This window comes from Strix aluco, chromosome 6, assembly GCF_031877795.1.
Source record: "Strix aluco isolate bStrAlu1 chromosome 6, bStrAlu1.hap1, whole genome shotgun sequence".
NCBI classification, from domain to species: Eukaryota; Metazoa; Chordata; class Aves; order Strigiformes; family Strigidae; genus Strix; species Strix aluco.
This window is the reverse complement of record NC_133936.1, coordinates 8,438,525-8,450,066: the sequence shown is the minus strand read 5'-3', so window position 1 is coordinate 8,450,066 and position 11,542 is coordinate 8,438,525. Positions and strand designations below refer to the sequence as shown.

General features: G+C 42.1%; 1 protein-coding gene across 1 annotated transcript in view; it reads right to left on the bottom strand.

Moving 5' to 3' along the window:
• Window positions 1-5,682: 5,682 nt before the first annotated feature.
• TMEM163 (transmembrane protein 163) overlaps window positions 5,683-11,542 on the bottom strand; it is a 105,483-nt gene continuing 99,623 nt past the window's right edge. The window contains exons 7-8 of the mRNA XM_074828605.1: window positions 8,279-8,420; window positions 5,683-6,824 (exon numbers count right to left, since the gene is read on the bottom strand). Coding sequence (XP_074684706.1) covers window positions 6,764-6,824; window positions 8,279-8,420 — 203 coding nt within the window. The 3' untranslated portion in view covers window positions 5,683-6,763. The remainder of the gene's footprint in view (window positions 6,825-8,278; window positions 8,421-11,542) is intronic.

Genomic DNA, 11,542 nt, shown 5'->3' with positions numbered 1-11,542 from the left:
TTTGGATTTACGATTGCTTTGTGCTTAAATGGGAAGTCTGTGAGCTTCCATTTAGACAAAATTGCATTTGTGTGGCTTATCCTGGCAGTTCTGTTGCTGACCCACCTCTGCAGAGGTAAGTCACAGCATGAACAGTCCCATCTACCCACCGCTTGGCCGTAAGAACAACAGGCAAGTAATTATCTGTTTGCTTTGTTCTGTTTTAAACCCAAGTTGGGTAAGGGATAAAGTCAAGCCTCCTTTTAGGATGGCAGTTTTGCTGGAGGAGGAGTAGTTAGGAATTCTTGGTTTCCTGGAAGGTTCCAGCACGCAAGGAAGACTGTGGGATGGCACAGTGGCACACGGATATACAAGACTGAAGTTCAAAACCACAAGCTACGTTGTGGTAAAACAACAGCTTTAGAGAGTGTTGTCTTTCAAGATCCAAGATTAAATGTGAAGAGCTTGGCTGGCTTATGAAATACTTGCATATGGAACCAGAGATCATGCATGAAACTCTGGACTATGTGCCCGCGTTGCTTCAGTCAGCCTTGCTCCCAGGCCGGGTCAGGGTCCCCGCAGCTGCCAGCAGCGGGGGCTGCAGGAGCCCCCCGAGGTGCCCTGGAGAGTGTCTGCCAGAATTGTCCCAAAGTCGGGACCTGGCATCTCAGGGGAGCAGAGCATGTGCTCAGGGTGCTTATAGGTGCACATTAAATCACCTCGGAGGCTGTAAACACCTATATCAAAAAAGCTGTACAATATCAAGGTCCATAGAGTGAAACTTCTTACAAGGGAACTGTTGAGTTTATTTCAGTTGAGCCTGTTCTGCTGCAAGGCTCTGTCTGCCACCTCACTTTTTGCTAGCCCTGCTGAGACTGAGGGAAGGGTCCTCTGTTGTCAGCTTCTGCTAGCAAAGTTGAGAGGTTTTGGGGGAGGTGGCCAACAGGAATAGAACAAGCGGTGTGGGAGCAGGATGGAGTAGTAAAATGAATAGCAAAAAACCCACCCAACCAAAAAAACTAAAATAAAGACCAGGTCTTTTTTATCAGTTCTAAGAACATCCCTTTGTAACATAGCTGCTAATGTACCTTTTAAAACTACACTGGAGAAAAAGCAGCTGCTCAGTTCCTCACAATACCTTTTTCCAAGTTTTTCATATGGGGTTTTTTTTCTTTACATGTGGCCACATGTAACAGTGTAATGTAAAATCAGACTAGTATGGAAGTTGGTAACTGTCGACTTGGGATCCTTTATTTGCCCTGTCCCAATTAATGACACATAGCATAAATAAAAATTAAAGAAATAAAAGTGAAGTGGGAAGGTGAAATGCCGGGGGGAGGGGGGAGGGTTTGGGACCTGGGTCTGGATATCCAGCTGCTGTCGATTCACTGCCAGAAGTGGGGAGTTCAGTGCATCGGGGCTACATGTGATGGTTTTCTGCTGCGCAGTGCTGGCGGTGCTGCTGCAAGAGCTGTTTATTACTGCTTCAGTGGGGTGAAGTACGTGAATATCCTTCACTCTTCACCCCTTTTTATGGGTATTCCCTTGGCATACTTCATCTCAGATTAAAATGGGTGAAAGTTTTGTTGGATCTGTGTTGCTAATCAACATAGCACAATTCCCAAATGTTTCCTAACATCAAAATTAATTAGCGGAGAACGCTGCTCATTCAGTCCCTTGTTCTGGTTATTTTTGGAAACGTTTTCCTTCCTGTTTCATTCCCCTAATTATTGCTCTGCTTTGACATAAGGAGACATCTGTAAAATGGTGAGCAGCTAGAGTCAGCTGTGGGCTGTGTTGCAGTCACATAATGGAAAAAAAATGTATGAACATTGGAACTTGGAATAAAAAATACACACGCCATGCAGCTGTATTGGAAAGATCATTGGGGGAGCTTAAATACTGAATGCTTCAAGTCTCCCACACTTAGACTGGTTTCAAACTCCATCTGGTAAAGAGTCCAAGGATGGAAACATTTTGCCAGGACTTTGTGCCGCTCTCAGAAGCCTCACCTCACCCTGGCATCTCCTTCTCGATGTGCAAGAGACGGCGCACCCATTTACTGCCGTACTGTGCCCCCTATTTATGTTTATCCTTGTCAGGACTTGCACATATTGTATTAGTTTACTGATTATGGAGATTGTATTTAACGAAAATCCTGGTAGTAAATCTGTTGCCAAAAAACTGGATATTGTTTGCACCGAACAGACTCCAGCTGTTCAGGCTCACTGTATGTCCTGCTTTGTCTCATGGCCCCTTGGCTCGGAGCACTTTCCTCCCAGGAGCCTCGCTGCAGGACCTCAGCATCTGCCTCCAGCACGTCTGTCAACACGTTTGTGAGGAGGGACGCTTCAAAGCAAAAAAGTGCTGGACACAACCACTGAAACAGTAATACCACCTTTAAAAAAAAACTGTACCATGGTATGAGCCTTTGGTGTTTCAGCAAGTACCAACTGTTGCTTGCAGGGTAAGTAATCAGTATGGTGGAGCTTTGAAGTGGAAGCTGCTCAATCACTAGAGACCCCTCCCAGCTTTAATTTCCTCCCCACCTCCAGAGGAGGGAGGAATCAATATTATTTGCCCAAGGCCACGCTGCAGGCTTGGATTCTGCTTGATGGGTCTGCGCCAGTCCAAGGAGGTTGGTATTTCTGGTCACTTGCCCATTTTAGACTAGGCTTTGCCTTTACTCCAGTCCCTGCTCTGGGGGGTGGCGGCAGGTGACAGTCCTGGAAGGCCTGTGTTGTTGAGCTCAGAATACCAGGGTTGATGGCAACAACTTGCCAAGCTAACTTAGAAGAGCAGCCCTTTGTGCAGGCCTTAGGTAAAATGTACTTTCAGCCTCCCTTCATGCCTGTGGCAGCTCCCGCCGCCGCCAGGCTGAGCCCAGTGGGTCACTGCTCCCCGAAACGGGTAACACCCAAGAACCACTCAGTGCTGCCTCAAATACCAGTATTGTGGCTGAAAGGAAAACAGCAGCTCCCAAACGTGGGAGGAACAGGAGAGGGGAAAGATCCCGGGGGTGTCGGCTATTTGATTTAATTATGGTCTGCAATTGCGTAACCTGGACCCACATGCCAGGCCGCAGGAATGTGTTTTTGTGCGCTACTCCTGCGTGGTTACTGCTCCTCAGTAAGCAGCCACAGGCACGGCAATGTGCTTTGTCACAGCACCACTTGCTGGCAACTCCCCTCACACAGACCAGCAGCAGAGAGGAGGAATGGTGAGAAATTACAGGTGCTGCGAGCACAGCAAAACACTTTCCGACATGCAGACTCCGGCTGAAGCATCTACACAAGTCGATGTACCCTGAGGATAATCTCTGGTCAAGTAGCTTCAGTGTTTCCTGCTCTCTGTTGCCGCAGAGGCAGCTTGCTGCTATCACAGCCCTCTGTTTAATACTCCATCCTCAGAGACTTCAAAAGAAAATGGATAGTGAAGACATTTCTGGAGTATAAATTTGACTGTCTAAGAACAATGCATTGCCAGGCTGGGAACAAACATCTCTGCCTTGTGTGTTATTAAGGCTTAGTACTTGTCTTGGGACCTGGCACTGGCCCCCAAAAAGGGACACCAGAAATGTCTACACTTTTTCCCCGGCAGCTGGGAGTGCAGCAGTGCAATGGTATCATTAGCAGTGAGGAACACTGTGGTACCTTCCCCGATGCAGGTATGCCTGGAGCTGAATTTGCCCACGTCTGAGGAGCTTCTCGTCTGGGTCTTTGCTTCAGGTCCAGTTCTGGAACGTCATTTGCAGCAAGGAGCTTCTTTTGAGGCTCCATTTTTCCACCACCGTTGGACTAAATTAGTGAGGGAGGATGTTAGTCTGGTGATTTCTTGCTCACAATCTGGGTTCAAAAAATCTGGCCAGAAGTAGATCATTATCATTTTCTGTTATTAAAATACACCTCATGCCTACCTGCTGCATCGGGGCATGGCTTGGGACTGGAGGCTGCAGCTGCTGTAATCCTTACTGTGAGAGTTTCTGATAGCTTCCTTCTCTGCTGAACAATACGGCCAAATTCAAAGCATCTGCTCAGATTCGTAGTCACTTTCAGGGATTAATCTGCAATTCTGAGTTTGGCCAGACTTTAGTAAGTGTCAGTTTGCAGTCTCTGCACTGGCAAGGGCTGCTCCTCCTACAAACACCGAAGCTCCTTCCTCGTGTCCTGTGCATGACAAAGAGGATTTGGCAAGTTGCTGTGGCCTGTGATCACCAAGCAAAATATGATGTTGGCCCATGCCAAGTTTCAGGTGATTAGTTCAAGTACTTTTAAGCTATTTCAGTTTTTGAGAAGTCCACCTTCACTCAGCTGAGTTGGAAGCACACTTGTTATCTCACAGTTAGAAAAACCAACTGGCACAGACATTTAATAAAGAAAAATTCGGAAACTGTTACCTTTGAGGGTGGCTGGCTACAGCAGAGTATCTCAGTAAACTGGGTGAGCAGTTATTTTCTATTGTCAGGCACCATACAAAGTCTCCCTGATGCTAGCTGGCTTTGTCAGCATGTATTTGCTTTCATTTCTGAGTATCATTATTTCCTGGTCTTTTTCCTTTTAAGTATACAAGTTATTTCAGTTATTTTCTTGTATTTACCTGCTAAAACTCAGAAATGCTTTGAAGCACCTGTGGTAACTGAAAAATTTCTGCCATGGGTTTAAACTAATCTGATAAGAAAGAGTATGATTAACTTGTTTAACCACATCTTTTCAAAGGCTACGCAGCTGGAGTCTGTACTTACAAACATCCTCTAAGAGCATTCCGGTGTTCCAGAAAGTGTGAAACTTCATTTACTCAGTGTTTAACCTTGCTTCATGCATGACCACATCTGCGTAGTCCTGTGCTCCTATTTACACTCAGCATTTTAACAGGATTATTTAATGTTTGAGCTGGGTGTTGGTCTGAATGTCCTACATACTTTCAATGGTCCAGGACTTCCGTATCGCAAAGGTTACTCCAGGAGTTGAGTATCTTGCCACAGCCAGTTACACCTTCTTGCTCACCTTCTGAAGCAGTTGGTGCTGGCCTCTGCTACAAACTGGCTGCTGGAGTGCATGGCCCTGCAGAGCAGCACTTTTAGTAGTTCCCAAGCATCATTCTAACAACTATCAGTGGGACTGGAGAAGTAATAAAGCTCCTGGAGAGATGGAAGAAGGTAAGCAGTACTAATAAAACTAACAAAACCATGAAATGTCATGCTAAGTTCAGGCTCTGGTTCTTTGATTCGGATGCTGAAGATGCCTGACAAAAGCTAGAATTTTCTGTTTCAAGCAGAACTAAGTGTCATCTTTCCAATATTGTGCACCTCATATGGGCACTGTCAGGTCAGTGAAACCTTCAGGTGATCTCTTCCTACATTTGGAGTTGGCTTTTACTAAAGATCCTTAAAGATCTGGCTGAGAACCTGCTAAGTGACATATGGGAAACAGAGTTTTAGCATCACATGGCACCAGTAAACAAATCAGTGTCCCTACTGTCCATCAATCACCAAACAGTCTAACTGTATAGCTACTCTAGTTTATGTAGTCTATTGTGTAGCTAGAAATGGGCATTTCTGGCTACTTGGCTACTTACCGTGCTCCTATTTCAAACTCGACAGCAGCCTGTCTATTTTTTATCCACCTGTGATAAACAGAAGCAACAATACTGGTTCTGTGTTGTGAAAACCAACCTGGAATATATAAAATAAAGAGAAAATGGATATAGCCAGAGAATCCAGTTTAATAGGCTGCTATACAGGAAGACTTTGTTCTATGATACATTCTGGAAATAGTTTTCAAATGTTCCTTACAGATACTGTATAAAATAGATACCAGTTTTATTGATTATACATCAAGATTCTTTGATAATTTAACCTGCTATTAAGTAATCTATAAGATGTGTGATGGAAGGTGAGCAACACTTTACAGGACAATCTAAATCTAATAAATAGATCTGTATCATCTCACCACCAGATTGAGCCACTGCTGTGCCATTGTCAGACTACAGAGCAACCACAAAGTCACACACGCTGGTACATCTGCGTATAGTGTAACAGAAGATGAGAATCTCATTCCTCAAGCAGCTCCTCTTCCTTGCACGACTTCTGGGCTTTGGTCTGTACAGTAATACTGTGTGTGCTTGTTTGGTCCATGCAAAGCTATGAACAGTGTCTTGTTAAGAAAAAATAGAATTTGAATTGAAGAGGTATAGTTTCAGTTAATTTAGGATTAAAATGAAGTATCTCTCTGATCACAGAAATGTTTGTACCTGCTCTTTCTGTGCATCTATTTGAATGGGGGGGAGGAAGTAGCTACTTAAGTGTTTTAAGCAACACAGCTCTTGGTGTCCAGACTCTACACAGGATACTCTGTTAGCCAAAGAGGTTAGCAAGGATTGCACTTCTGTTACAGCATGTGTTTGGGAAAGTACAGGCCAGGGGAGAAAAAAAAAAAAACAAGATCTGAAAATGGCACTTCTTTACCCACAGGCTTATCACACCATTAAGAACACTTTCACTCTGGAATATACGACATGGCAGCTGGGTTAAAACTGCAAACTGCATGTTTTCTATTGTCACAGGAATCAATAGCATACTTGAAAAAAAAAAATGCCGCTGTTTCGCTGAATTGCAAGCAGTGTGCACATATGCCAGTTTTACAGAGAGATTTCCCATTAAAACAAACTTCAACAAAAACAGACCACGGGAAACAAACTGCATATTTAGTAAAATACCATTGGCACCACTTGCCAAAATGTACGATGCTGTAGTTTTACAGTCCTGACAGAGGAGAGGGTGTGATCTTCACTCAAACATCTCATAATGGCGCGTTTGCCTTACACGGGGTATCATATCGATAAGCAACCTGCAGAGGAAAGCACAGGAGTGTTGATGCAGAGACACAGGAAAGCCCTGGGACTGGGGTGTTCTATTTACTTATAAATAGTGATTTATTTTATAAATAAAAAAGAACTCACATGTAGTAACAGCCTTATCTTGCTTTCTCCTGATCAGAATTAATTCTGCCCCAGAATTAATTCTGTCCAAAAGGGAGCGTAAAACAAACTGTGTGGAGAGGGGCTCTCCTTCAGGAAGCTTGGACGTACAGCTGCATTGAGAAACTGAAATGCACAGCAGCCGTCGCTCTTGGCTGGAGAAGCCATGGAGGGATTAGTGGAAAAGGAACAGTTGTAGCACCCTGTTTCACACCAGACCGCTGCTGGAAGAAGGTACCCAACTGTAGAGGAGAATTGCAGTAGTTTCACAAACTGTAAAATCGGGTGGTTGCCAGAACAGAATTTAGTCTTATTCTTCGCTAGCCTTCATTGTGTCTTGGTGACACAATGGCTGAGTGCACTGTCGAGCAGACCGATGGCATGTATGTAGCATGAGTTTCAGTGGCTGTACAAAACGTTTCTGACACCATTTGGTATGTTTAAATAAATATTTTTGTATGGATTTATCTCTACAGTTTTCCAGAACAGCTAGTTTTACAATGGAAATAGTGATTATAGTTATTTTTCCAAGAATGATATTCCCCATGAAAATGTTAATTTAATTTTCCAAGTTAAAAAAAAAACCCACACAGCTTCCAGATGATGGCTTACTGCAGCCTGGCCAAGGTCTGCTTTTCAACAGGCACGATTCCAGTTAACTAAGATGCTACATCTGCCCCTTTCTCTCATGGTAAAAAGTGCAATAAAATGCAAAACTCTTCAATTCCATGCAGCTCAGGGAAATCATGGCAGCAACCAAGTGCATGGGCAGAGCTTCATTTGATTTTATTCTATTTCTGGTGTCATGAATCAAGAAAGTATCTTAAAATTCAATAGAAACAACGTTTGAAACACGACTGGCTAACCTCCAGTTCAGAAGTTGCTGTAGGGTAGGGCTAGGATGGAAATCACTATCAAGGTCATTCTTTAAACGTGGGCACCTCAGCTTTAACCTATACTTTCTCTAGAAAAACACAGTGCTTAGAAATGTTCCATAAAAGCAGCATGGAGTTATTTTTATCCAGGATTTGTGGTTTTTTTTCAAATATTTCAAAGCCTGTACTTCCAAATTCAGGTATACAGAAGTCTTCTAAAAATTATTCAGATTTCTTTTTAAGTCCTGGCTTCTTCCCAACTGATGTGAGACACACAAGCTTTTATCCCTTTCCACACACTCTGCTCCAGTATTGGCAGCTCATCTAATAAATACCAGTGACTGATTTTACTGGAGTTATATAAGCCTTTAAGAGCTATGGCTTACTGCATTAAACAGACAGCCCATCTGCTGTACATACTGCAATACCTGCTAGCAGGAGGTACTCACTTGATTCCATAGGCAAATATTGTAAGTCCAATTAAAACTCCTATACTGCCATCCAGAAACCAGACAGAAGAATTGTGTTTAAAAACTTCTGCGCTAAGAAGGATGGAAAATCCCATTATTCCACCTACAAGGGAGTTGAAACCTAGAAAGGAAAAAAAAAAAAGAAGGAAGAACCATATCTTAAGAAATTTGCTTTAACCATCTCACCTAAGAAGAGATAACCTGTAGGGAGACAAGGTGTTATCATACCAGTAACCCCGGAGAGGAGCACAGACCTTACGCAGTGGCACCTGTGGGCTACTGCTGTGCATTAAGGAGGAGGTGGTGCAATTTGTTCACACACAGTTAGCCAGAGGTCTTTGTCACGCTTCTTTTCAACAAATCAAACACAATAGTTGGTGTCTGACCAGTGTATTTTAAGACCTCTGACAGTTGTCGTGTCTGATATAAATAACTTCACATTAACTTCTCTGTACTGTGTGTCTTGATTTGGTCACTCCTAATTTTTTCAGTCTCTGTTTAGTTCCAAATCCCAACTCTAGCTGCTGTTTAGTTCACAGGGCTTTCACCTCTTGATGCTAATTTTCCAAGCAGCAATATTCCTTCAAAATATTGGACCTGCACTTATCTCTCTTGTAATTTATCGTCACGAACGAAGTATCTTCGCGCTGTGAAAGAGTGGCTGGCTGGCTGCAGCCCTGACTACGACTGCTGCAGCCCAGTTACCTTCCACAGAACCTCTTCATAACACACGTACCGTTGCTGCATGTGCAAATACCCCCGGTTAGAACTTCAAAGGCCACTTCATAAGGTACCCAAAGGTTCTCACTTTCTCTGAAAAGGAGCAAACTGGAGTCCAGTAAACCCAAGGAGCTCATGAAAAGGAAAATGGTTTTGCACAGTAACATTTCAGACCTTCTCTTGAAGCTTTTTACCCCATTCCATATATTTATTTACATGGATTTAGCACTGTAACTTAGAGCTGCATACACTGCTGAATGCATTAGGGAAGACATACAGGATAATCCTAGGAGGATTTTCCATTTATGCCTTAGATATATCACAGGACCTTCCTATCTATTATTCATAATTTTTATGAACATCCTTTTAGATTCCTCTTTCTTTTTTAAATCCTTTCTCTCTGCCTCCAAGGTTCTCCCTTCAAAATTCTCCCATTGGAGCTTTTGGAATACTTAATGCCATTTTTCCTTCAACTCATTTGACTGGTCTTTTTTTGGGTTTAAGTCATTCCTTGTGTTCATTTTTTTTCCCCAAATTCCTTTTTCGGATTTTTTTTTTTCTCAATAACCCAAAAGACATCACTGTTGTTCTACACAAAAAAAGTGTCACTGATGATGCATTCATTTGGTAGATACATATATTATTTAACAAATGAAAAATCAAACTTGAAACATTCTATATTGCTTGGTGAGTCAACTCTAGTCAGCTGCTGCTTATAGGACTTAGCCAGTTTTTTCCAATCCCCCGTGACTGCCAACAACCTCATACCTGACACTTATTCCTGAATGTCTCCTTTGATCCAGACCTCTCACATCCAGTCCTTACCTAAACCATGTTAAGTCTTTCTGAAAGACGGAGCTAAAACTTGACCTTTCCTAGGTATCCCTATAGCTGAAATACTTGTATAAACCATCGATAGTTTGATTAAGATTCACCAGATCCCTGTCAGTAGGTATTTAAATGCAAAGGAAACCCTGTCACGGAAGCAAGTCTGTGGCAGAATGAGGCATACAAAGGTTTCGGGCTTCCAGCCCTGCAAAGAAAAGGGTGCTGAGGGGTTTTTTTAGACTGTGGCAGTGCATTCTACCATTGGAATCACAGGCATTGCACGTAAATGCCTGATTATTGGATTAATTATATCAGTATAGTTAAACTAATATAGACACAATTACTCTGTCAACACTCTAGTCTAGAAGAATCCTGATCCTTTTTTTTTATTCCCAGGCAATATAACTTATACTGGTAATACATGTCAATGAAATATATATTTTGTGTGTGTGTATACATATAAAGAATATATAAAGAATAGTAAATATAAATTAATTAGCTATAAATTTAAACCAGTGTTACTTCCCCTGCTCCTGCTTAAGTCAGAATCCATTGGCATGATATGCAAAAGCAGGAACAATACATTTTCTTGTTGTTATTGGCTGATGGTTCCAAATGATCTAAAAGCTACTTACAAAGGAAATTGTTTTCTTTTCCTGACTGTCATTCAGTCAAACCTTTCTTTGCCAGTGGGGCAGGAAATCATGTAATGGCTGCAGTATTAATCCAGATACCATGTGCATAAGGCTAGCACAGGAAAAAACAGGTGGCTGAATCTGGGAAGGAAACAGGTATCTAAAACCTACAGGAAAGTTGGCTGACATCACCTAACTGTCACATATCTGCATTTGTCCTCCGAGATGTTACAAATTCAAGATAGGAAATGGCTGGTTTTATTATCCAAAAGGCCATGAGCTTTTGCTATAAACAAATTATACAAATAATGTTTTGCCTCACGAGGATTCATACATTTAGGCTTTAAAGAGTTATTGTTGTCAAGTCCTACTCTAAAACAAAATTATTCTTTAAAAAAATTGTTAATAGAGATTGACATGTATGAGAGAAAATTTGCTGTTTTGAAAATACACCTATTTTTCAGGAAGAAAAATGTATGCTCTTGTTACTCAAAACAGTTTATTGGTCTATAGCCAGTGATCGCAGGAGGTAAATTAGCAGGAAACAGAAAACACTAAAAAAAGATATGCAAGGGAGGGCTAAATCTGTCTCAGCTGCTGAATCACACTGTCTCCTCCTGATTGTTAATAAATCAAGTATATATGTAAATATATCCTGTGAAAGAAGATATTTAACCACACACAGCAAGATCAGCCTCCTACATTTTCTAAGATAGTTCTGAAGGAGAGAAAAGAGAGATAAAAACCAGACCGAGGTAATTGTATACTTTATTCCCTAATTTTTTTAATCAAAGAACGAGCAATCTCCAGCTCAGAAGCAATATAATTAGCACAAGGATGTAATTATGGGGGAAGAGATTTCTGTGCCATACAGGAGACCAATTCAGAGTTAGAGTTATTCAGGAATTTTTCACCTAATATTTTGTCTGAAAAAACTGTTCTGTTTCAAAAGCAAGCTACATTTTTTTAAAGGGAGGGTTAATCCTTCGCCTGCCTAGACACAGTTCTGAAACGGTCGCCATGGCCCACTTACACTCTGACAGCGAAGGAAGTCAGACTC